At 40.8% G+C, this 27,403-nt stretch overlaps 1 protein-coding gene across 8 annotated transcripts; it reads right to left on the bottom strand.

Moving 5' to 3' along the window:
• On the bottom strand, window positions 1–27,211 carry ppp1r13bb (protein phosphatase 1, regulatory subunit 13Bb). Of its 8 annotated transcripts, none has more exons than XM_078942809.1 (19): window positions 26,855–27,211; window positions 26,488–26,640; window positions 18,292–18,439; window positions 16,664–16,783; window positions 15,991–16,061; window positions 12,139–12,240; window positions 11,102–11,267; window positions 10,774–10,973; window positions 10,356–10,496; window positions 9,433–9,625; window positions 8,001–8,129; window positions 7,086–7,219; window positions 6,540–6,990; window positions 5,684–6,456; window positions 5,465–5,602; window positions 4,175–4,308; window positions 3,927–4,093; window positions 3,645–3,844; window positions 1–2,582 (listed from the first exon to the last, which is right to left on the bottom strand). In XM_078942809.1, the coding sequence occupies exons 2-19, from the start codon at window positions 26,494–26,496 to the stop codon at window positions 2,541–2,543; spliced, it is 3,318 nt and encodes a 1,105-aa protein (XP_078798935.1). In that variant the 5' UTR covers window positions 26,497–26,640; window positions 26,855–27,211; the 3' UTR covers window positions 1–2,540. The 8 variants fall into 8 exon arrangements, with proteins under 8 accessions (XP_078798935.1, XP_011490254.1, XP_011490255.1 ...); XM_011491952.4 differs by having other exon boundaries at window positions 10,332–10,496; XM_011491953.4 differs by having other exon boundaries at window positions 11,093–11,267.
• Window positions 27,212–27,403: the final 192 nt, after the last annotated feature.

Here is a 27,403-nt window from a genome sequence, read left to right on the forward strand (position 1 = left end):
TTAAACAGAGCAAGTAGATTTTATTAATATTTCAGCAACGTAAAGCTTAAACAAATAGGATCATTTCTACAGTAGTACACCCTAAATTGAAGGTATTTATGGCACAACCAAAGGGGTTTAGCAGGTATGTTACATGAGGACAGCCCAGGCTCAGCTTCAATAAATAGCAGGGGGACAGAAACTTTATGTGGAAATGCTACACCAGGAGCTGAGATGAAGTGTGTTTCAGCAGCACTACGCTGGTCCTGAGATATTTTTTGTGGAAGTTGGTCAAACCTGTCCAAACTCAACTAAAACATAAGAGAACATGAAGAGAAATTAAGAGGAAAACAAAAAGTATTACAACTCAAATTGAATGTTAGCTCTGTCCAAAGAGACCGTTGGTAGATGTTGAAGTTTACTTGATTTTTAAATCCTAGAAATATGTCTGAATCGAGATGATAAAGGAATCCAAAATATTAAAAACTTGCATTCTTTACTTCCAAACGTTAAATAAATTAAATTACTTTAGTGTTCTTAAGTTTACTTTATTTTTTTCTATGCATTCCAGAGGAATCAGTTTTAACTCCTCAAACAAGCAAATCAAAAGTCACTTCTTTTTGGATATTATTTAAACGTTTTTATCATGAATTTATTTGTCTTTTTATGGTAACACTTGGGACATATTTAAATGCACAATATACAACCTCACAACATAACGGTCATCAGCAGCTCCAAAAACGGGAAGAAACTAAAACAAACACAAAACTATACCAGTAAGATCTGCAGCTTTAAAAACAATAAAATAATAGTAATAAATGTGTGCGCCACCATCCTGTTTCTAAAGTGAGTGAAGGAAGAGGCACTAGGAGAAAAAAATAAATCTGGAAAATCATCTTAAACTGATGTCTATCCGTTTAAATCATCTCTTTAAATCTGACATTGTGAATTACATCAAAATTTAAATCAAAGTAATTCCCAATTAGTGCAAATATTTAGGATTTCTGGATCTGATGAACCAGTAAAATTAGATCAGTCAGGAAATAAACCATGCCTGCCTTCTTTGTGTTTGTTTGCTTTTTTCCTGCATTTTTCAGCATTTCTGTATGGAAGTCCTAGAGTTCTCATAATATCCTATAAACCATAGGAAATCAGAAGAAGAAAAACTGATCAATAAATTATCTTAATAAATAAAAGGGCCATAAAATCATGAAATCTGTTTATTGCTATGAGAAATTCATTCATTTTCAACATTATGTGTAGGTGAAATAAATTTTTCCAAGGCTTTTCCAGTTCATTTCTCAGTTTTCGATTAAAATCAAATGTTAAAGAATTCAAAAAATATGAAATCGAGGAAACGGGAAGAAGGAGCTCGCATTTTGGCCCACCGTTTGACATTCCTTTACCATTCCATTCCGTAGATGCAAACAACAGCAAACCTCAGATTGTTTTAGGAAAATCAAATGAGACTTTTGAAACGGTTCGGAGGACCTGTCCGTCACATTCCAGGCCCCGCCTTCTATGCTTGAAATGACAAAAGGTAATTCTGTTAAACAATGTGTCGACTAAAGCGATTTTTTTTAAGTTTGTGAAATAACGTACAACTTATTTGTTATCTTTAACATCTTTTATGAGAATGAAATTGTAACTTTTTAAAAAATATGTAAATTTGAAATGTACAATTTTATGGACCTATTACATATTTATCCATAATTTACTTCCTTGTAAATATTTTTTCAAGTTGATTTATTTACTGAATTATAAATATTCAGGAGCTCCACATCCAACTCACCCTTTTAAATATGTGTTTTAACAGCATTAAAGGTAAACATTTATTGTTCGAAGGCTCACTCATTATGATTTTTTGGGGGTTTTTTTCACACAAAACTTCTGCGTCCAGATGACACCAAATAAAAGATTATATTCTGTAATAATAATGCATAGGCTGCTGATGTTTTTTCTTTGATTAAAAGAAATAGTTTAAAACTGTGCGTCTTAGTAACACTGAAGGTTGAACTGAAAATTGCAGTTTCCTTCTCCTGACAGAACTCTGCTCCTGTGAGCAATAATTCATGTTAGCAGCAAATCCACTGATTATCTCCCAGCTGAAGATTTCTGCTGCTGAATTGAAAATAGGATGCGTTCTTCTTTGGTGGTTGGGCTACAGTCCGTTTTTCTGCAGCCCATTCCCAAAACTTGGTTTTAGAATACTCAACAGCCAATAAATCCCGTCCTGCAGCTTCCCTCCCTCAGCTGAGCTTCCAGAGATGGTCCCATCTACCACCATGGAGATGACTGCAAAACAGCTGAGATGGGGGCTGATGCCTGTCTGAACAGTAACACAGTGATAGGAGTTGGAGGAGGGGGGAGGGCAGGGAGACTTTGAACATGTGTTGATTGATTTTTGTGAAGATGTGTCAGTATGGGGGAGTCTCTGTTGGGAAAGGTGGAGGTACAGCCATGGATGGGTGATGGAGCTCCAGGCTCCTCTGTTGTTCGCTGCTCTCAGCTGTGTCAAAAGTCCGGCTGTCAGCCTCTGGTCAGCAAGGGGGCGGCGGTCTCTATGCGAGGGAGCGCTGGCGAGGCTTGATTCTGGGATAAAGCTAAAAAAAAGAAGAAGAAAAAAATAGAATTGTAGTTGCAACCGCAGTTGTGGTTTTCATAAATTAAGCTTAAACGTCCTAAAAAATATTATGTAAATATGTATCATCTAATCCAAAAAAAAAGATGATATTCATGCAGATCATGCACATTATATTGGATGTAATATAACATGTAATTTGTTTTTTAGAGCTGAGAGTTTTTTTTGGTAAAACTATGATGTCTATAAAGACCCACTACAATGAAAATGATGTCATATGGTGTTTTTAACATGTTCTCGTGGCATTTTGCTAATGACAGATGACATATATGAAGAAAATAATCTTAAAATTGCCTTTCTGAGTATTACTTAATTCAGTAATTAATAATGAATCTGAGATGGAGACTACAAAGTAACCTCTACTAAATAAAACAAGTTTAGTGAGCAGCTGCTCTTTCAAATCTGGAACAATCAAGGTACTCTTTACGTTTTTCCATTTGTTTTCATTTTATTCATAAATTGTGCTGCTATTCTTTGAAACTTTTTTGCTTCGTAAAACATGTTTTCCTTTTTTCACTTAATTGAGTTAATAAAAAAAAAGATCTAGAACAAATAGGACTATGCAGATTTTTTGTTTTTTTTAAATTCCTTTTTGCTCACTTTTTCTTTCATTCTTCACAATAACAAAGATTAAAAATGTTGTTAGGTCAAATCTTTTTCAAGTCCACATAGAAACTACAATTCCCAGATCTCCACCTTTTGCATCACTAAAAAGCCTCAACAGTCCTCTGTAGATACCAAAAGGAGTTCATTTAGTATAATGCAGTGTTTGGGAGATATTCTGGCTTAGGAAAGTCCTCTACAGAGACCAACTCCGCCTTGCTGTTAGTTAGGAGGTTAAGAACGGTTGTGAATTGGTGTGTTTCCCATATAAAAACAGGAACAGAAAAAGAAAATGTGTTTTCTTTGAGAGCAAACACAGCAAAAATCTTACAATGATTCTGCTCATGCATCGAAGTCTGAGAGTTTTGGTCATTGGTCACTGTTTTTGTCAATGATTACAAAGATAACACTGAGTTGTTACCCCCAGCAGGTTGCGGGGCACATAGCCCTCTTTGTCTTCCAGCTGCGCCCACCACCAGTCTGTTTCGCTGTCGTCCTGCCGCCGGAGGATGGTGATGGCGTCCCCCTCCTTAAATGACAGCTCGTCCGGATTCTGGGCTGCATAGTCCCACAGAGTGTACACCGTCCCCCTGTTCATCACACCCAACTTCCCCTGAACACCTGCAGTCAGAAAATTGGATCAGAATCTTTATATTCTGCAGTAAAACCCGTTTTCTTTTCGTTCAATCCCTTTTCTCCTCACCATATAGAAACTGGGAACACTGGATGAAGCCCTCCTCCATTTCTTCACATTTATCCGCCGCCGTCTCAACATCGCTGATAGTGGTAGCAAAGATGGCGGCACCTGACTCGACTAGCATTTTGCAGAGGTGAACGCTGTTGCAGGAGGCTGCGCAGTGAAGAGGAGTCCTGCTCGAGCAAACACACAAACAGAGTTGAACTCGGCGCGGAAGAGGCCTTTTCTAGGTCCGTGTCGCAGCCAAGACTCACCATCCGTCGCTATCTGCAGCGTTGACGTTCACGCCGAAATCCAGCAGGAACTTGACGATGTGGTGGTGTCCAGCGCAGACGGCGTTGTGCAGCGGCGTGATGCCCTCGTCATTGGGAGTGCTGGGATTCTCAACCTGGAGGAAAAAAAAATCAGCTGCAAAGTTGAGCGACCTTGACAGGCAGGACCAATCCAGACCCAAATACAGCAAAAGTTTTGATGTATTTAACTTTAAACTGAATGAAACCTCAAACTAAAATGTTATCAACAACAAACACACCTGTTAAGCTTGTCACATTTTTAAATAAGCTAGTTTCAAAAGTGATGCTGCAAACATTTCTGAATATTTAGAGAGGAACTAATCGATATTAAAAGTGTATTATGGGTGGGATTATATACATTTCACTTCCTCCCACTTTTGTTTAACACACTAATTACACTTTTTTTGACAAACTTCACATTTAATGGATTCAATATTTCATATATTGATTGTATAAATGCAAAGAGGTCTATTTATGATTTACATGTGGGGATGTATCTAAATAGGCATCTCCTTCATTTTTTATTTTTCCAAACATGTACATACATTTATTTTGCCTTCTTTTAGTACTTTTAATTTTGATTGCCTGAAATAAGCCAATTCTAAATCGAAGGATCATGGTCACCATGGTTACCGCTGCAGTGCCTCAGACATCAGGCTTCTGAGTTTACAGAGTTTTGGTAATAAACCTGGTTTCTTTCTGGAAACAAGCAAGTTTGATGTATTTTTGTTGCTTTAATTATGCCCCAGATTGTTTCAGCAGCCAAACCTGTAGAGGATGAAGCTGCGTTTTTGTAAAAAGCTGTAGTAGCTAAGGATGCTAGCTTTAAACTGACAGTTGAGAACACGCTGGAAGGATTCCCTCATCTTAAGCCCTGAGGACACGGTGTCCGTAATGACAGACATAAATTCAGACTAGTCTGATTACAGAACACGGCTCCACCATCTAAAATATACCTCGGTCTACAGGAAATAACAGCTCTTTCATTTAGTAATGGCATTGCCAATGAGGGCCACTGCAGTGTCATCTGACACACAGAGACTCTTTCAGTTTGTCTGATTTGTTCTGATTTTATGCTCTAAAAAAAGAAACTTTTAAAGTCTTTGCAGTTTGATACTTAAATAATTTATGTTTTAAAGTATTCAAGCATAATTTTTGCACTTTTTTCCAGCTTCTGCAGTCTCTCCCCAACATTTAGTGGATATTTAGGGTAATATTATTCCTATTGTTCTTTAACCCGCCATGACAAACCTCATAGATGATCCTCTGGACCAGATCAAACTCTCCTTCTAATGAAGCATCAAGCAGCAAAGCCAAAGGATTGAACTTCACTCTGAAGCCGTGACCGGTGCGCTCAGAGTTGGGCTTCTTAAGGTTTGTGCGCTTTTCCTTGAGCAAAGGGGGACATCAGTTATAATTTGATTCTTTGAAAATGGATTAAAAAGGAAAAAACCTCTACGCAGTCCTTACCAGGGGTTGTGAGGCCGCCACGCCGCTCTCCTCAGGAGTGCTGACTTCAGGCACGGGGCTGGGCAAAGATACTTCAGAGCCTCCCATTGTGTTGTTGTTGTCATCCTCCGACCCCTCTGCTTCTGCAGAGTCGCCCTCTGGTTGCTGGGGTCCCTCCTCGTTGTCGTTGGTATCAGTGGTGGCGAACGGGGCCTCAGAGCCAGGCTCCTCCTCCCCCTGAGCCGGTGCTGCCAGAGTCTCAGGGAGGAGATTGCCGTTGTCGGTGTCAGCCCGAGAGACCCCTCCCAGATAACCAGGGGGATGAGCCGGTTGAAAAAACGGCGTTCCGCTGCCCGCACCGCTGCCTCCCCCTGAGACACTGCTCCCCTCGATGCCTCCTGCCAGAGTGTTGAATCTTTGGTATAGCAGTTTCTGAATGTTGGGTCCGCTTGGGCCTTCGGGTTCTGTGATGGAGCTGCGCTTCTTAAGCGGCCTTGGAGCGTTGGCCAGCTTCTTTCGGAGCACTTCGAGGTCTGCGTCACTTTGGTAGCGCAGAGGGGAGTGTACCATCGGCGTCAGCTTGGTGGGGCTGAGAGGTCGGGGGATATTCTCCACGCTGGGAGGAGGCGCTGATGGTTCCAGGGGCTGGAAGCTCTCCTGATCGTCAAGTTGTCCATCTAAAATGTCCTCACTGCCAGGCTGGACCTGGGGAAGTGTAAAGGCCCCCCCTGCTTGGACAAAAGGCAGGGGTGATGGAGGTGTGGAGCCGGATTGCAGAACAGGCTTCCCGTAGACTGGAACCACACACACAAAAAAAAAAGACTTAAAGCTTCTGCTCAGAACTTTTCCGTCAGGAGCTCATGGTTGAGGTTCTTACCTGCTTTCAGGGCAGGCTTGGGGGGCTGGCTCTTTGGTGCTGCCTGCTGGAGATACATGTGATAAATGGAGCTGGAGTTCACGGTAGGAGGACCTTTACGGGGAGACTGAGGCCGCGATCCTCTGTCTGGGATGAAGGGCCGCACGGCCACAGCGAGCGGAGCGTCCAGACGCTCACTCAGACCAGGAGGGAAAACTGGCACATTAGGCTGGAAGGTGGGGCTTGGTGGCACCGAGATGCGCTGCTGGATCTGCTGAGAGGAGGATCCCGTGGAGGCAGGGAGCCGGGGCCATGCGGGAGCGGCTGGATTCGGGAGAGGCCGAGGAGGAGGGGCATCTTTTCGGCGCTCCAAAGAGCTGGCTGTGCTTGCGGAGGTGAGATGGGATCCGTAGGGTGGGGGCTGTGGCTTACTTATAGCAGGAGAGGAAACTGCTGTTTTAGAGTCTAGCACCTTTGAAAAAGGAGAAAAACAGAGAGAATTCTTTTTATACAACAAGCCAAAACCTGTCAGATGCACTGAAAGGGTTTAAAGTTTTTTTTTTTTACCTTATCTGCACCTGGAGTGATGGGGGAGCCCGAGGGAGGGCTCTTGCCCTGGGTGTCTGTCCCTGAGTTCTGTCTCTCAGGAGGTTTCAGTGTTGTGCTGGTCTTGATAACAGCAGGCCAGCCAGGATCATTCACTGTGGCAGAAATGAGACAGAATGAACAAAAACAAAAAACAAAACAAAATAAACATTCCCAGAAATCAGAACAATTTACTAAAATAGATTCTTGGTGCAAAAAATGGACAGGATGAGAGGGAGGAATGGAAATAGAAAGATGAAACCAAAACTAAAGAAGTTTATGTATTGCATTTAATTATTGGTTAATAAATGGATAAAGATTTAGCCCGATAATGAATTACTTTATGCCCTGAAATCAAAGTTATTTCCATTCTGGGTGAAAGAAACTTTCTTAAGACAAATCCAGATCTTTACATGTCCACTTAAAGTCACGGCGCATGTAAAGAGAGAATGAGAAAGCTTCGGTTATTTCCAAAAAAAGAAAAGAAAATGGAGGCTGGGAATGTTATGGAATCAGAACAAAGCAACAGGATCAGGGCGGCTTTGCGCGTGAGAATTTCAGAGGCACTAAAGCCCGTGAACCCTCTCAAAAGTGTGTAAATAAGCACAGGATCAGCAGTGCTTCAGCAGCTGGTCACCGCGTCAGCTGTAATGGAGCGAGTAACTTTCCTGCGGCTGGCGGGCCAATCCACACAACACAGGAGACCAATGAAACAACAGAGCGGGCTGAAAAATCTGCACACGCTCACAGAGACTCCTCATAATTCTGCTGATTTAACAAGAGTTTGAAGAACTCTTGCATGTTTGTGGCAGTAACGCTGATGCATGCAGAGGATCCTGTGCAACAATCATGAGACGAGGTTCAGCAGGTCGTCCCCTTTGCTAGCGCAGCACTCACAGGAAGTGCCATCAGAGCCAGAAGAGGCTCCGGGGCCTGGGTGGGATTCTGGAAGGGACTGGGGTACCAGGTCTACAGCGATGTCCAAATCAGACACTTTCCACGGGCCTGGAGGCTTTCGCACACCGTCTGCCCCGGGGGGGAAGAGCGGCCCCCCATCCCCACCCACATTCAAATCAAGACGCATTACAGAGACACAAGAAAAGAGACAGGAGAGGGAAATGTGGGTCACACAACACAAGAAGAAGAGCGACATTAAGAGAAGACGGAAGCAAGATTCTGGCGCAGAAAGTTCAGGCAGAGGAGAGATTCAGATGCTCATGCAGGAAGTTCTGAAAAGGGCAGAGATTAATTCTCCAAAAGACGTCCACCTGAGGCAGATTTCTGAAAAAAATCACAACAAATGTCTATATTTAATCCAATTGGCAACTAACCATTTCGTCCACAATATTTCTTAAACTCTGTTTACATCTTTGTAACTCGGTGAACTAAAGAAAATGATATTTGAACTTAAAAACTACCTAGATTTCTGTAAGAGCTTTCCCTTCCTTCCATCAACAAGCACTTTGCAAATAACCAAGAGGTATTTGCAAAGTGCTTGACTATAGCAGTTTTTGAAAATGTGAACTAAATTACAGACTGCTTCAAATGGAGGTATATCATGATTTTCCTACAGTTTCAGTGCTAAATGTTGGAAAAAATCTGTTTCTCTCAGTGTTTTTGTTTGACAGACTCTTAAGGTAGCAGTTTCATTACAACCTCCAGAAAATCTTTAGGGAACCTGAAAGATCAGCTAGAAAACATACAATCCGAGCACATGGCTTAGACTTGTAGAGATCTGTTTTCTTTGAAACTATTTTTATTTTGATAAGTAGGCTGTAAGGTCAAGTTCAAATAACTTAACATACATGCATAGATTGTATTTTATGCACTTTTTTTTTATTTCCAAATGAAGACTCCAGTTCAAAGCCACCAGGGCTTCTGCTTCTAAAGTGGTTTGGTGCCATCTTCACACAGGGCTGGGAAACACGCGCAGGAGCGACCGCTTTCAATGAAACGTAAATGTAAAAATGTCAGTGCAGAAATGCTTGTTTCATGTTCAAAACGCTCATGGAGACGTCCCAAACACGTGCAAAAGTTAAACCAGCTGAACTTTGACTAATCAGGAACTCGGATTTGGTAATGAAGTATGGGTAGAGCTGTGAAAGAAAAAGCCTGGAGCAAGATTCCCTAGATTTGCACCCCATCAACATTTCACACCAAGCCTCTTCCAGCTGTGGAGGCATGCAATGGCATCGGTTAGCGACAGTCCAGCGTGAACACCATATGTTGAAAGCGTGTTCAATAACCCATGTTCAGCACACCACACATGCCCACAGTCTTGCATGTCTTGATACTTTAGACATACAGCATTTAAAAGGTTTGCACCAACCTGTTTTGGGGCGGCCAGAGTTAGTTTGGTTATTAACAACTAGTGTTTGGGGCTTCAGCGGGTCTGGGGGAATGCTGTAGCTTCCATCCTGTCGACTCGGTACAGGAACTTGGATGTATGGCCCCACAGCAGCAACCCGACCCATAGTAGCAGCAGCTGGCTGAGGGGAAGGCGGCCCGTTGGCTTTGTTCAGCTGTAGGATCAGACGGCAGGAAAAAAAAATCCCGCTCATTTAGCATAGATACAGACTCTAAGAAATCTAGAGGAAATGTAATTTATAACAAGACTAGGTCTTCTGTTATTTGTTTAAAGATCCACTCCAATGCTTCTCTTTCAAGTGCGCTTTTGCTTTTTTTGACACGTTCTTGCATCGTTTTTCTGATGGAGGCCATATATAAAGACAATTTAGCTAAAAATTGCATTTCTGAGTAGTTCTTTATTTAATGCTGTTTAAAACGGAGCTTATTTGTGATGTAGAACATTTATCGGGAGAGCCACAAGCTCCCAGGAGGGGTAGTTGCGTCCCACCAATGGTCCCGCCCACAATGTAGAGGCCAATTTCAAATGAACTCCTGCTGCTCTGCAGAAAATGACACTTTTTTGTCATTTTAACTAGAAATGGCATCATAATTAAAAGACTAAGAAAGCTTTAAAAAAGATCACACGGGGATCAGAGTGGGACTTTAAACTTGAAAGGGGTACAGTCACACAGCAGCATGGGCAACGTCTTTGTCATGGCCAGAATGATGCTATAATCCCAGTCTTATTGGTTTGAATAAATAAAGGCTTCTAAATGGATGCAGCCCCTGATGTCACTCCATTCCAAGCACATTTACAGACTTCCAACGCTGCCGTGTGAGAGTACAGTCAGGACATGCGTTCCATGTTCCTAGCCTTACAGGAAGGTTCTCTTTCTGACGTGCCTCAGCTTTTTTCTTGTAGAGGCGCTCCCTCAGCTCGCTGATGCGCTTGTCCATGAGCGTTACTTCCATGTTCCGCTTGTTGAGGAGCTCCTTCTGCTGCTGCAGCTTGCTGTTTTGTTCCTGGTTCAGTTTGTTCCGAATCTGTGGGAAATCGATGCAAACACAATCAACAGAGCTGCTGTGCTGAGGGGGGCAGAAAGAGTAGGGCAGGGGTGTCCAACGGCAGGCTGGAAGGGCCACTCTTGAGTTTCTCTTGCAAAAAAAAACACTCTAGCAGATTTCTATGAATAAAGATCCTTGATGAAGATAACCAATGATGAGTAGAACAGAAATGAGCAGAAAAACAAGTCTGACAGTGGCCTTCAAGATCCAGAATCCTCTTGGGTAAGGTTTACTGCAACAGCGCGCAGTTCATCACCTGAAGCTCTTGGAAGAGTTTACGGAGCTCCAGAGCTGCAGCACCAGTTACTTGGCCACCCAGACCAGTCTGCACGCCGTTGAGCTTTCCTCTCCGCAGGTCCTCCAGCTGCACGCTCAGCTGCTCCACCCTCAGCACCGCTGACTGCAACTCCGCCTGCTTCTCTTGGAACAAGCTGCTAACCTGCTCGATCTCTGCAGCTGCGCCAGACATACAGACGTGAACACAATCGGTTCACAAACAGCTGAAGTGGGAGAAATATAGGTGGCAGGCATGGAGAAACTCACAGAAATGGCAGAACTTTTCAAAGAATACATACACAAGTTACCATTGATGACCTTGCTGTAGTCCACCTGGCCTCTCATGGCGCGAATCTTCTTGAGCTTTGCCTCCTGGCTCTCTACTCGATCCTTCAGCCTCTGCAGCTTTTCGCTCTCGGACACGCTCTGCTGCTGGCGGCGCTCCTGCTGCTTCAGGTATCGCAAGCGTTGCTCCTTCAGAAAGTGACACAGATTGATCTTTGCTCAGGGACAGCATAGAGCACACGTGCAACCAAAGAAGATGTGTCCAAATAAAAAGGCTCTCTAAAGTCACTGAAATGCTTCATCGTTTGCAAAGCGGCGTGTTTGATTCGTGTGAGATTTGTCTGTCAAGACGGTCGAAAGTTGAGGAAAGGATCGGGTGACTTCATTTGTACCAAACTGAGAACTGCTCCAGTTTAGCTTCTAAAATGGGGAACGACCGGCCCGACATCCAAATGACTGCAGGGCTTGAAGTGAGCCTAATTTCCAGACACTGGATCTAAGGCAGAATCAGTCTTTATCTGGGGGTGTACTGTAAACGGCATCTCGGTTGACTGGTCAACAAACCACAAGCACTTAATTCAGAGGAGGTTATTGAATGAAAACAACACAGCAGAACTTTGAGGGAATGTTGGTTTCCAAATCGTACAATACAAAGCCAAGCTCTCACACAGAGGTGGATAATTCCTGGTGCAGGAATTATCCGCCTCCAGGTAATCCATCACAGAATGAGGGGAGTTTTTAAACAAAAGGCCTACTTTAGGCCTGAATACAACTGGCCATGTCATTAAAAATGTCCCAAAGTCAGTTAAGCATCAAAATGGTACAATATTAAAATCTGATTAGTGATATAAATAATTTATTATGTTTTTTAAATGTACAAGTTTTTTGTTGTACATATAAAATAATGGATTTCTAAAAAACTAATGGGGGGGAAACTGGTTTAATTTTTAATATTTTAATTTTAATGTAGGATTCTAATATAATAAATCAATAGGAAACAAAAACAGTTCACATAAATGAGCCTGGTTGTAATTAAATCAAAAGAACCAAAAATGGTTACCTTTGCCACCAGCATCTGCTGCTGGGCCTCGATCTGCTGCTGCTGTCTGGTCGCCATCTCCTGCAGCTCCGACAGCGTGAGCTCCACGCGCTGACTCCCCACCTACACAAACACACGCCGGTCAAGACTTCATATTCTGGGCAAAGAGGTCTTGATGTTGACACCCGCGGAGGCATCACAAGGACAGACATACAGCGGCGCAGCAGAGGGCGCGGGACCACGGTTTGTGACCCTGTGCTGGGTCATGCTGCCTTCCTACAAACACCGCTGTCGTGTTCAGTGTGGAAGAAAGAAAATGATGTGCCCAATGAGCTCAAATATCAGGAATCATTCCCTCTTGTTCTGTTTGCTTCTGACTGGGTCATGACTTGACATTTTGTTCCCCCTGAAGTGGGAGCGCCTCAGATGACACACTGTGGAATTAAAGTTTCCTTGAAAACATCATCGGGCAGCTTCCAGCCACAAAAGCTGAATTTGTATCCCTTCAGTTATCGGTCTTTCAGGTGATCTTTGATAAGAGAGCATATCAAAGATAAATCTGTAGGTCATTTACAGACTGACACTTTCAACAACTGTCCTTACATGAGCTGAAAACGATTACATAAGAAAGAAAAGGTTATGCAAGGAGCCGTTTGCAGAAACGATCTGACTTTAGCCCAAGACTTTTCAACAAATATCCCAACTGTGATGGGTATTAATGTGACCAAGGCCCATGGAGCGTTAGACAATAAATCACTGAACTGGAGAAAGACAGGTTCCTAGCAGATATTTAAAAAAAAAAAGCATTTATGTAAACAAAAACCGCCACAATTTAAGAGATTACTCATAAAATGTTGGTATTTTAACAATAAAAGTCATTGTTTTCTTATTCAAACAAATGATGAAACCAAAAAAAAAAGTATTTGCTTATAACCGAAAAAAACTCATCTATTTATTAAAATAAAAAATGATTTATTCTATATTTAAATGTTTAACCATTTAACCTGTTTAACTACTTTTATAAATAAAAATCTTACTTGCCATTCTTTTTTTTAAATTTCTTTTAGGGTTTTGCTTGAATTTTTTTTTAGTTTGAAAGAAGTTTTAACCCGTGATACCTGGATTTATTTCCAGCTATGAAAGTGTTTTGATTTGTATTGTCATCAATGGGCATCAAGGGGTTCATTTATTCTGTAAAGAACCTTATACGACTTTTGTTTGAACAGTTGCTTTATAAAATTAATCTAATTTGATTTGTTTTTAATCCCAAATACAACATTAATATGATGTTTAAAAGTTAAAAGAGGCTAAACTTTCAGCTCTACTCTTCAGGTGCTTCCAAGTCCCTTCCAACAAGTTATAGTCAAGTTTATTCTAAAATAAGTGGGTTATTCTTAAACAAATTTGTGAAATGACAATGATAGTGGTCCTGCACAACCAATTACAAGAAATCATCTTCTTGTAAAAACTACAAGTCTTTCTGTAATCAGACTTCCAAGTCAGTTTCAGAAAAAAAAGGATTCTGGAAATCTGTGTGGCAAAAAACTTAGCATGTTATTAGTTGTAATTTGCAGAGAAATATGAAGTTCTGGAAGTCAAAGCAAAGTTACAAAGCCATGAAAACAAACTGCAGCTTTCTTGTTATAATTTTTACTTCTAACAAACCAGCATACGGCTCAGACACGCGCTGACCTTTTGGCGTCTGGCGTCTGGATTACTCAGGCATTCATTACCTGGATGTCTACAATTCCAAGTGTGTGTGTGTTGGGGGGGGGGGGGGGGGGGGGGGGGGGGGGCAAGGGGTGACTCAACTGCACTGCACAGAGAAAGTGAGGGAAGCTACCGGCGCTCAGACTCTGCCACCCTCCAAAGTCCACGAGCAACACTCCATCAATGGCGATTCACCCGAGGGGGTCAAAGATCAAAAGTGAGCCGCAACCTTGCTAGAGACAAAAAGTCACATGAGGATTTAGCCCTCATTTGTCCATGAGTGAATAATCAGACACATTTTTATAAAATTAAGGTCATCAATATATAACAAATTACATTTCAAGACTTTTGTTTTTGCTCCCATCTTTTATGAAATGGTCTCAAAGATCGGAAACATTTTCTACAAACACAAAATAACGATTTTTTTCAAATATTGTTCACTAAATCGTCAAAGTCTGTGATAGTGATTACTTCTCCTTTACTGTAATAATTCCTCCCACCTCACAGGTCAACATGTTGCTTAGACATGATTATTGCACAGGTGTGCCTTAGAATGAGCACAATAAAAGGCCAATCTGTAACATTTAGTTGTATCACAGCACTATGGCACAGCTGTTGCATGTTTTGAGTCCACGACTCTACCATAAGCCGTGTCAGAGGATTTGGCAGTACATCCATCCAGCCTCATAGACCATGTGTAACCACACCGGCCCAGGACCTCCACACCCAGCAGGGTCGCCTCTGTGATGGTTTGGGAAACTATCGATTTGCATAACAAAGGATTTTTGCACAAACTGTCAGTAACCGTGTCAGAAAAGCTCATCTGCATGGTTTTCAGGTGTTAATGTTGTGGATGTGCACGGTGGCGGTGGAGTTATGATCCGGGCAGGCGTATGTTATGAACGAAGACCACAGGTGCATTTTTTCGATGACATATTGAATGGACGGAGATACCATGGCGAGAACCTGAGGCCCGTCGTCGTGCGTGAGAATGCACGGCCCTATGTTTCAAGGATCTACACACAATCCTTGGAAGCTGAAAACATCCCAGTTCCTGCATGGCCGGCATTCTCACCAAACATGTCACCCATTAAGCATGACTGGGATGCTCTGGATCAGCATATACAACAGCGTGCTCCAGTTTTGCCAATATCCAGCAACTTCACACCGCCATTGAAGAGGAGTGAACCAACATTTCACAGGCAACAATCCACAACCTGATCCACTATGTGCAAAGGAGATGTATTGCACTGCATGAGGCTAATGGCAGCTTCTGATTGGTCAAAGGTCACCTGTTGTTTGGCAAAGTTTTGCTAATTTGGCAAATTAGCAGGAGACTCACTCTGAAGGCCTGAAGCTGGCCGTCCACGAGACCCCATGATGTCGCCAGCAGGTGGCAGTAAAGAGTTTATTGTGTGCAGCCAAAACGTCAAAATGTTTAAAAAAAAAAACCTTGATACATCAAATAAGAAAAGACAGAAAAGTGACCAAATCTAATTAAAAACCCAAACATGTTGCCTCTTTATATCGATTATTTGATATACATTAAATATGACTGCAAACGTTTGAAAAGCTTGAGATGTCCAAAACGATTTCTGCATTCTCTCATATCCGCTTTGAAAAATAGTAAAAGGAAATTTGAAAAGTGCTCTAGTACCACACACCCCTAACATTCTGTTGCTAAACAAATCTCCCTCTCCGTCTCTTGCTCTGCTAGCTTTTGTCTTTCACCCCTAAGGTTCAATTAGTTACAATTCCTTGACCGCAACAATTGGGTGCAAAATCTGGGACAGATGGTCAGAGTTGCGCTGGAGGCGGCTCTTTTCTGCATCGTTCTTATCTCTCGGTACTCGCATCTCACAAGCACAGCGCTGCACACACCAACACTGAGGACAGCTAACATGGCTGCATGAAAAAAAGAAAGCAAAGCTGGAAGATGGCCGTCCTGCTTTTTTATCAGAAGCAAAAACCCATCAATGCTGCCTAACAGCCTGGAGTGGCACTCTAATTTACCGGAGTTTATCAGGAAAAAGGAAAGTTTCAATGTAAAGCTTGAGGAACAAATTTAGAGGAAAATAAATGACCAAAAGAAGAAAGGAAGAGTTTCTTTTAGGGGTGTTGGTCAAACGACAACCTCAGAGGCTAAAAGAAATAGTATCTCACCCCGTTCTCATTGTGCTTCTCTCCAGTGTTCCCACTTCTGCGGTTGGTTTGATCCTGGGTCTGTTGACTGCCTGCAGAGAGTCACAGGGCAAAACTAACACAAACATGCAATCCTACAGACACACAAAATTGTACAAAAGATGCAACTCTTTGCCCAAATTTGATATGCTGATTTTTTTTAGACATGTGTTGGATGATATTTATAACCAGCAAACTGACCTTTTAACATTAGTTTTCTTTGATTAAGGCCATAACTCCCAGTTTTTCTGACTTTCAAGTGAATCATATATTTAGGATGATAAATAATACAATACAAATGCACTGCTGCTTTACAAGCATGGCAAACAATAGATTTCTGTCTGTTTTCAAAAGATATAAACTACTGTAAAAGATTGCGGACGAGGTGATGACATCGTCTCTGTAAAGTTATGACAAGGTTTGCCATAATTATTCCTGTCAACATCTGCTGATGATTATTTTTATAAAGACATTGTTTCTATATCATCATACATCCCCAATAGAGATGTTTCAAATTGAACACTGAAGATTTGACTTGATTGGGTCAAACGGTGAGCCTACTTTTCTTTTCTCCAAAAAAACTAGCATCTATTCTTCACAGGAGTTCAATGATTGAAATGGAGAAGTGGCATGGAAACGAGACTGTACTGCCCACCTTGATCACTGCTGTCGGTCGGTGAATCTTCATGCCGCAGGAAAAACTTGACTTCTTGTTTCCGGGGCCCCCACTTCTGCAGATGTTCGTACATCATGTGCTCGAAGGGGATCGCTCGCTCTAAGAAGCAGAGGGACAGAACGCCGATTAGTCGGGACGAGGAGCAACACTTTCTCTTCATCCTAGGAGATCCAACTACTAGATATAACCTATAACCTATAACCTAGCATGTGCCAAAGTAACAGGCATAGAAATACCTAGATTTGACTTTAAAAAATAAGATATCGTTGGGTCTTTATTTATTTATTTATTTACCTACGCTGAAAAAAATTGTGTTTTTTCTGGTTTTATTAACATGTTCTTATGGCCTTTTTCTGATGATGGAGAACATAAATTAAGAACATTTTGATCTTAAAATTGAAGTTAAAATGAAAATGAATTAATAAAATGTGATCTATAACTCCTTAAAACATTATAATATAGTTTAATGTAGCTTTGCCAGTTTTTTTTTAAACTTTTATCAAAATGTTTTGATGTTGTTTTTGGATTTAAACATTTTTAAATCTTTGTTGTAGAACATGAAAACTGTTTAATTTCTATTTTTGTGATTGTTTTGTGGTAAAAACCAAAAAAAAAGGACAAAAAAAGCGCCTTCTCTGAATTAGCTGTTTTAACAAATTTCTGGTTCATTGGTGTATTTTTGTGTAATTTAATAAAAATATCAGTTAAAAAAGAAGCTGCAGTTGTACTAAAATGATGAATCTCAATCCCTGCCACAAATATAGTTTTCAGGATAAATTATAAAAAATTGTAAATCAGTTGCAAAAAATGCTCTAAAGGTTCAGACAACTAAGGGATAAGAGTTTTTTTTTAATTATTCACGTGAAAAATGAACGTTTTTTAGGGAATATTCTGCAATATCAAACAAAACTTGTCACACTTTTATAGAACGTTTTTTTCATTTTACTAACAATCTACTCTGGTGGTTCTTCAGATTTTTTAAGAACCCATTCCTTTCAGTAATGCAGAATGAAATCATCTGTTTGTTGGCATTAATCACCTAAAAAGCCCAGCATTTGTTTGGGCTTTTCGGGTGCGTTTGTGAAGAGAAGACCGTGGAAAAAGCCAGAAACAAAGCTTTTTCTGGGCGGCTGGCTGCATCATCAGCACTGTGCCGGTGAACAGGAGAGCGGGCCCTCGGTGAAAAATAAAAATGCTGATAGCCCCGGGTGTGTCAGTGCAGTGATGTGGTTGGGCACGAGTGGAATCTGTTGTGACAGTGCTGTGGAGCGCACCGGCATGCAGCCCTTCTCTGACCTTTGACTTTGAAAGCAATCATGTCATTTGTGTCTTTCTCTTCCTCTTTTTCAATCCGCATGAACTAAGCTTTAGAAAACCTTTAATAATGGAACAATTCCATACATTAAAAATAGTTCTATAAAATATAACTGTGCAGGAAAGGCAGTATCCAGACCAAGAAAAGGAGACTGACAATGAAAACAATGGTAATATTATGGACCCCCACCGCTCTGCTCCTGCTCAGAAGAAGTTGAGAACCTTCTGCCTTCGAGTTTTGGGCATCTGGATGCACATCAGGAGGTGCAAAAAAGCTTTCCTGCAGGTCTTACCGTTGCCTCTCCAGACCTCAGCCAGATGGCAGCCGCTCTCTCCAGGTTCTTTGCAGAACTCCACAACATCGCGGCACGTGGTCTCAGGCGTGATGGGGACCTCAGCCACAGCCTGCTCGCCATCACTGAGGTAGACTGTCAAAATCATCTGAAAGCGAGACACAAATGCAGATATTGCATCTATAGTGTGATGTAAAGGAGCTTGATGGAATCTCCTGATGATGAACCGGACAGTCCTGACCTTCAGACAGGAAGGTAAACAGCAATGCTTCGGTTAAGTCAGAATAAACAAAACATCCAACTCCTAATCATGTTAAACCGTGATGTCATTACAAGATTCTAAAGACGTTACCCAATAAATGAGCAAAAAGCAAATTACATAGAACTATTCCCAGAGTCCTGAGGATGAAGGATAAAGTGCAGCTTGATTTTAAGGTTTTCTTTGAGTGATCCTGCAAAAAACAGTCATGCTTTCAACAGAAAATGAATGCGGAAGGGACTACAGGTGGAAACTAGCAAACGTTGCTATAACCTCTTTTGTGCATTGCCCCCTGTTTAAATGAACTAAACCGGCAGATGGAAGCCTGGCGATTCACCAACATGAAATATCAATCCAGTGTTGCTGTGCTTCTTTCTGAAAAGAAAAAAAAAACTGTTTTCTCCATTCTTTTAAATAAACAAACAAATTTATAAGAAAGTATAACAGAAACTAGTAAAACATGTTATCTGCTGAATTTTACTACCTTAAACGTCATTAATGGAGCAAAGTACTTCCAACAAAGCTTGTGAAACAGAGCAAAAGTCTTTACATTTAAATATTTAAAATGTTTCCCTCCTTCAGCCCTCAAGCTGTGAGGCTTTCAGACACATTTCAGTCTCTTTGGCCTCTCAGTTATGTTTCATGTTCGTTCATCAAAACCTACAATATGTCAAGGCACAAGCTTACATTTCAAGAGGTGAACAGAGCAAAATCTCAAGAAAAAATTAATCAACACTCCCCTAAAGCCAGACAGTTTCAGCAAAAACGCCATTTTCAATAAAAGTGAAGCCCCAGCGGAAGCTGACTCGCTCATGTGAATGTTTCTGAGGAGCCTGAGAAGAAATAAAGCTTCCATTGGAATCTGAATGGAGAGTCTGCAGTGGAGTCCTCAGAGGGCAACGCTTACTGCACGCTACATCACACATTTCTGAACTACTGTAGTAACATGCGCCAAGATTGAATGAATCCTCAAACCTTTAGCAGAGAGACACAGAAGGAACTTTTGAGCTCACATCTCAGTCCCTCTGTGACGGATATGCTGCAAAGAATATTTTTTGTTCAATCTTAATTATTAAGGTATTATTAATTTATTTAAAAAAATTAAAATGTACATAAAATTAGGGCTGGACGATATGACGAAAACTCGCAAAATGCGATATTAATGATCAATTTTGCAATGATGATATAAGTTGCGATACATGAACAAATAGCAAAACAACCAAAAACATAATTTCCATTTCACTGCAACGACAACATAGAAGATGAACATCTAACATAAAAGGGTCCATCTGATGGGTCAATTGCATAAATGGATTTATTTGATTTGTTAAATACTTCAAGCTGCCATAAGATTGATTTAGCACATTTAAGGTTTCCATTTATTGCAATTTTTGCAGTCTAAATTTTCGATTTATTGTACAGGCCTACATAAAATGCATAGAAGCAAGTTTATCTTTACAGAAAAAAGGCAATATTTCATTTACATCTAAGTGGAATGATGCGTCTTGTCTAATTGATTTAAAAAAGGAATTAATGTAATTAAGGCGTTCAATTTACCCAATTAGTTTCATTTGGGGTGTCCACCAAAATAATGCATTTAATAAATGATTCAGGAGGCTTTTTTTTAACAGATTTGTATTAATTTTTTAAAAATCCCAGTACTTAAGACAGTGCACATGATGTTTATTTTATAGTTAGTTTGCTCAATTCAAGCATGCTTCTTTCTTTTACTCAAATGGACTATTTTTAAATGTTTTCAGACTCAAACACTACGCGTCTGCAGCTTTGCAAATGATGCAAGTGATTCCCAAGTGATGGGATGATTTTAATAGCATTAAGAAGTCATTTCAATCTCTATTTACCGTCTGCAGATTGACAAAACCCTGTTTGTTTCATATCCACTTTGGACTTTGTCCTTCATTTTGCTCGTATTCGGGCAATTTTTATCCCCCAACACAAATATTGATCACTTATGGTGCACTCTAATGAAATAAATTGTCAGATTACAGGAGTGCTGATGCGGAGAGTAAGTACGGAGAGAGCTAAAATGGGGAGAACTGACCGAGCCTGTTAGGCTTCCTTTTCTTGGCAGGACTCTCACTTTCATTTGAACAGGAAAGGCTTAAAATATGCAGCAGCGGAGAGAATCTGCAAGATGCTTTAATGGAACTTACGCCTCGTATACCTGAGCAAGTCATGTGCATGAACCAACCCTTTGGCATGACAGATCCTAACTTATTAGCAGTATACGGGTACGCTGCAGGACAGCAAGGATGAGAAAATGCTAGTGAATCATCAAAACTGAATACGATGCATGTGTAAAAGCGGGGCAGCAGGAGTTGGGCAAACCCAGAAATGACTATGATTTTGCATAAACACAGATTACCATCACATCCACTCATTTTGCTTGAGCGTTGACCATCAAATTTCCTTTGAAAGCACAATTTGAGGTTTAAATGAAAACTGTCTGTGTGCAGAAGCGCGCAGCTTTGGTGCATTTATTGCCAATGCCGCTTCTGTCACGTATAATTTGCCGTTGCTCACTGATGTACCTATAAATTATGACTCCAGGAAGTTCTCTGAGACAAAGTGACCCACACTTTCTGATGGTGCAATCACAACACATTGACATTTTTGGCTGTGCCAGAAAGAAATAATTCTTTCATGTAAATACATCACTATGAGCAACTGAGGCATCAGGAAACCTTGTGCACACTTTTCTGAAAGCCTTTTTTTTCTAAGCAATCAGGAGAAAAATACATTTTAAAATAAAAGTTTTTTAGCCTTTTTTAACAAAATATAGACAACTCCAGCAGACAGCAGCAATCAGAAGATCACATTTTTTAAAACATTTATGTTTGCTGACTGTTTTTCTCCAAGTTAGAAGAAGCTTTAAAGATCAAGCCTTACGAAAAACTCAAGGTTTCTTTGAAAATGATCACACATGAACTTAAAGATGTAGCAAAACAACACAAATCAATAAATGATGTGGACACAGAGATGCTTCAATTAAAACTACACCAAGGAATACCAACCGCCCTCACTAACGCGCGTCTGCCCAAACTCTTGCTTTTCCTGATTGCCCTCCGTCTCCTCTTGATCTCCTTCTTTGGGGGTCGGTGGTGCTCCTTAGCCCAGATGGGTTTCTCCTTGGAGAGGCTAACGAGGCCGCGTAAGACCACAGTCACAAACCTCTTCATCATTGCACCGCGGCTTCTGTGGTCACAACACGGGATCTTTACGCCATTCCAAACAGAGCTCTAAAGCCGACAGTGGTACACGCATCAGAAAAGTGCTGCAGAAGAGACTTGAGAGAAGAAAAAAAGAAAAAAACGCTTGCTGGATGTGTCGCTCTGGGAGGGATGGAGAGAGGGAGGAAGGAAAGAGGGAGTACGATACACAGCAGAGAAAGTAGGAGGGCAAAGTGATTCCTTTTGTACGCGAGGGGAATTACTGCCGATGGGGACGGATTGAGCCCTGACATTACTATCATATACCTAAAAAATTGAAAGTGTTGAAGAAGAAACTGAAAAAGCATTTTGGTGGATTGCTTTTTCATTTTAATTTTGAGTCAAAAAATGCAGCTTCATTCTGAAAATGAAAAAGCATTTCTGGTTTTGACTTTTATTTTTAATTATCCTACAGAATCGCTTCCATAGGAAAGAAGTATTAGTATCGGTACTAGTGACCATTTAGAGTTGTGGTTCACAGAGACCAGTTAGACCAGAGGTGGGCACTGAGGGCCGCAGTCCTGCATGTTTTCCAGCATACCCTGCTCTGGCATGTTCTGATTGGCTGGACACACCTGAACCAGGTAATCAGCCATGAGTAGGGCAAGAGTATCTGGAAATCATGCAGACACACCGGCCCTCGAGGCCTGGAATTGCCCACCCCTGAGTTAGACTCTCTTAATTAACCTGTCACCTGAACTGAAGACCCCTGTTTGAAGTAATCACCTGTAGAAAAGACATATGTCCACAGAATCAGTCCATCAGTCAGAGTCCAAACTCTCCAATGTGGGAAAGACGAAAGAGCTTTCAGTGGATTTGAGGGAGAAGTTTCTACAGCTGCACAAGACCAGAATGGACTACAAACCATCAGCAAGAAGCTGGAGGTTAAGGTGACAACTGTTGGTTTAATTGGGACAACATACAGGAACATGACCATCAACCCACCTGTAGGTCTGAGGCACCAAACCAGATCTGACCTGGTGGGATTTCTATGATCATAACAACAGTGAGAAATTGACCTAAAACAATACGACTGGAGGTAGTTGATGATCTCAAAGCAGCCAAGAAAACCATTGGCAATACTTTACACTGCAATGGTTTAACATCTTGCAGAGCTCACAAAGTGCCCTGCTTCAGAAGACACATGTGCAGACCTGCCTGAAGTCTGAACACCTTAATGATTTAGAGAGGGATTGGGATTGGGAGCTGTGGTCAAAGGAGACCAACATTGAGCTCTTTGGCATCAACTCAACTCATCATGTTTGGAGGAAGAGGAATGCTGTCTATGATCCCAAGAATACCACCCCCACTGTCAACATGGAGGTGGAAACATTACGGTTTGTGGTGCTGTTCTGCACAGGACTACCTCAACGTGTGGATGGACGGAGCCATGTACCATTGAATCCTGACTGAGAACCTCCTTACCTCCATCAGGAGGCTTAAAATGTGTTATGGATGGATCTTCCAACAGGATAATGACCCAAAACATAAACCCAAGCCAACCAAAGAATGGCTGAAGAAGAAGCACATTAACATGGAGTGGTCCAGTCAGTCTCCAGACCTCAATCCTAAAGAAAAGCTATGGAGAGAGCTGAAACTCAGAGTTGCTAAGCAACAAAATCTGAACGATTTCCGATAATCATTAAGAAAAATGGACCAAAATTCCTCCTGATCTGTGCAGAAACCCTCTGATTAACTACAAGAAACCTCTGACCTCAGTGCTGCCAACAAGGGTTTTACCACAAAGTACAGTCCTTTTGACAAAAGGGATCAAATAATTATTTCGTTAAGTGAAATTCTGATAAATGTGTATAAATTCTCTAAACTCAAATTCTTGACTTTCCATCTCTCACTGTTCAAATGAACCTACCATTAGGATAACAGATTGTAAGTTTCCTTTTGGGTGGGCAGACCTACAAAATCAGCAATTATTTTCTCCACTGCTCTGTTTCTGACCGCTACTTTTACACCACTTTGTCAAAAAGTAAAAGATGGAGCTTTTACTTCATAATGGGGAACCATTGCCATCCGATCATGACACAAAACCATGAAAAAAAAAAAAGATTTCTACAGACATAAGGCCTGGTTCGCTCTTAATGTTGAGTATTCCACTTTCAAGTTGACTTCATCGTTTTTGGGTCTTCTTAAAGCTGCTGCTTCTGCTGTGTTTCAGAAATATATTGATATGCCGTACGAATTATGTGGATAAAGCTGAGCGGAGGCTTTCTGCCAGCATCTAAATCCAGTAAATCTACGCTGGCAAGCAAACGTTATCAAGTCATCCTCATCATTGTTGTCCATGGCTTTAGAGAGTGATGCTGAAGCTTTCTTGTCCCGTCAAACACTTTAACAATCATTCCCTCTTTAACTGTGAACCTCTCAGAAATTGGATTAAGCAGGAGAACAGCTTTAAACTGTCAGATTAGATTCTCCTAAAGTTAGTTTAGAAAAAAACATAAAATCAACAGAACAGACATTTAAATCCACTCAATGCAGAGCAAACATAATACTTTCTAATTTGCACATAAAACAGATGCACAAAAAAATCGGTATTTTTAAATAAAATAAATGAAAAACCCTGAGCATCACTTTGAGAACAAAACATTTAGCTCACTTTTGAACACGAGGCATCTCCACTAATGTTACATCTGGTTTCTGCATAAGCATCAAGTCTGGTCTCTCTAGTTTAACAAGTAGGACATCTCTGACATTTAGCAGAGGAAAGTATTTGCTCTTGTTTTGAAAAGCCTGAAAGAAAATACATCCCTCTGAGAAAAGAAAAAAAAAACAACATTTAGAAGGAGATGTGTGACTTAAAGCTGCCTTTAGAAAGGGGAATTAATAATTAATAGCTCCATGTCTAAAAAGTAGGGGGCGGGACTTAAACATGTATCATGTTTTACATCGTATTTGGACAATTCAAGTGGAACCTGTAAAATGTCAATTCTAAAAGATGAAGACGTGACAAAGTAAGCTGTAGTGGACTGCTTCCTTGGTTTGAGCTTCTGTGCATCCAGAAAACGGGAGGGCGAACATAAAATGCAATGTTTACTTTCGCTGTAAGTCACGCTCTGCCCAGTCTGCACCGTGTGAGCTTAATGCCACTTGACAATCCACTCGGCTCAAAAGTTCTCCTTAACAACAGAGCATTAGTGGACTCAGCCACACAGACCCAGATCTGCCACGGTCTCATTGGCTGCTGGAGTCACGCGAGAACCCAGAGCTTCTACGCTTCACTGGCTCTTTGAATCCGATAGTGTCACAGGATGCAACATAGTGACTAAGGACTCTGAGAAAGACACCAGCCTCTCTGGGGTTGGACTGCAGGGCTTTAGGACACAAAGCAAGTCTTTAAACTATTTTGATAGAATGAAAAAAAAAGAAAATGGAACCACTGTCATTCAACTTATTGAACTAGCTGTAAACATAACTTCTACTTAAGTTCAGGCGCCTCTCCCTGACAGCCCGAAAGAAAGTTTCCCACAATTCATCACAACTCCTAAGATAACAAAAGAGGTTTCCAACAAAGCACAATAACTACAGTTTCCACTGAGGCATTGAGCCCAGCACAGTCACGACAATGACATACATTTAAAAAAAACCTCAAAGAAACATGAATATTGACCGACTGAACATTGCCGAACGTATCAACACGTACTGCAGGTTTGCTTGAGGGAACTCTCCTAAAATTGATAAGGATTCTTTACACCTTCACTTCCACATGAAAAAAACAGGTTTGTTAAAGAGTAGTTGTAATAAAATAAACACTACTGTACATAAATAACTTTTATATGTATTGCTTTATTATAATTTACAAAGCAAGAAAATGCCAATAGAGGATTTATGGATTCAATCTACTTAAAAATGTTTAAAAATAATAATGAAATTGAAACATTAATCTGTTTGCACATAGATTTAAAGTGTGACCATATTCATCTAGAAGATTCCATAAATATTGTTTTAAAAAAAGGAGACATAAGAATTAAAACCACAAACAGACACTTAAAGAGCAACACTCACTATGTTGAAATCAGTTACTGAGCTCAGCTTAAAGAATATCTATCTATCTATCTATCTCTTTCTTTCTTTCTATCTATAATTTACATTTTTCTTAACAGAAAAGGACAAAAATGAAAAAATCCAGATCTATTTAAGGGACAGATTCATAAATTGATTATAAAATAAAGATAAATGATGCCATCTTGACATTTTAACTGCTCCTCAGTGTAAATAGATGTATTTACATGTCACATTGAATCAACTAAATACTTTTGTTAAAACCTTCATGAATTGCTTTAAAGTCAGTGTGAAGAAGTGAACCAACATACCCGTATTTCTTTTAAAATAAATCCCTCTAATCTACATGTTTGAGTCACTAATCAGATTTCTATGAAAGTTTGTTTGCACATAGATATTTATGGCACCTGTTGCTAACATCATACAACGAAACCCCTCAGGAAAAAGTCTTTATTTTATTTTATTTCCTTTTTTACATCCCTGCGGCTCCTGGATGATGATTCATACAAGGAAGACCACATTCTGTTTCCTCCATTTTTTAAATTCTTCTACAATTTGCCCTTAAAGGGGTTTTTATTAACTTAAAAAGAAAATCTGGAAGTTTTCAACTTGCATGTGTTAAAAATGCAGAAGATTATCTTTTTTTTATGATTCTTTTTTTTGTAAGGATGCAGAGATGTTTGAACTCACCGGCATCATAGTGGCAGTTCCGGCGGATCAAACCCCGCGTGCATCAGCCTTTGGACTCCTGAAAGCCTCCTCTCTTCAGCTGAACCACTGCAGGACCGAGCCCCTCCTCCCTAATTATGGCCTTTTATGACTCCAATGTGACCAATCTGTGGACTAAATAAAAGAAATAGACTTTTACTGACAGTCGTTAAAGGGCGGGCTAGCCTCAAACAAGGTGCGGCGCAAACTGGGATTTAAATGGTCCAGGCGTGGCTCCGTGCTACAAACAACATGATGGTTAGCCAATCAATGCTAGCTCGCATGTTGACCACAACAAACTAGACTGTACTAATGCGTGTTAGGACACTCTGTTCACATTCATACACACCAACGTCAGAAATGATCCATCACTTCATCGAATAAATCTGAGCTTAGCTGCTGTCAAAGGCCAGCTGTCAGTCAGCCAACAAGCGTTATCTCCGGATGTTAGCTGCTTCAGATGCGGCCATAGGACGGTGGGTTTCTCGAATCCTCTCCTACTGCCACTCCGTCCGCTTGCATAGGCAAAGTCTGCTTAAAACCAATCACAACAAACAGCAGTCCGTTCAGATTATCCAAGCCGCAGTTTCACCCGAAAACCGTAAACCTCCGCTTGCACGCTAGCATTGCTAGCCGAGGAAAATACAAAACGCTGAAGCGACAGGGGCGGGGCTTCACCTCGGCAGCGACGTCAAACGTCAAGAGTGAAACGTGACCAAGAACAAGGAATGCGCATGCGCTGAAAGCAGGGCATGAGTTTGTGGGAAAAAAGTAATAAATAAAACAAGAAGTTGCAAACGATAAATAAACACACAAATAAGCAAAGATATTTAAAAGAAAAGTGTATTTGTGCACAAACACTTAAAGAAGCTTAAATAGACAACAGTGCTGTGCTTTT

Source organism: Oryzias latipes, chromosome 24 (assembly GCF_053564925.1).
Source record: "Oryzias latipes strain Hd-rR chromosome 24, Olatipes_Hd-rR_3.1".
NCBI lineage: Eukaryota > Metazoa > Chordata > Actinopteri > Beloniformes > Adrianichthyidae > Oryzias > Oryzias latipes.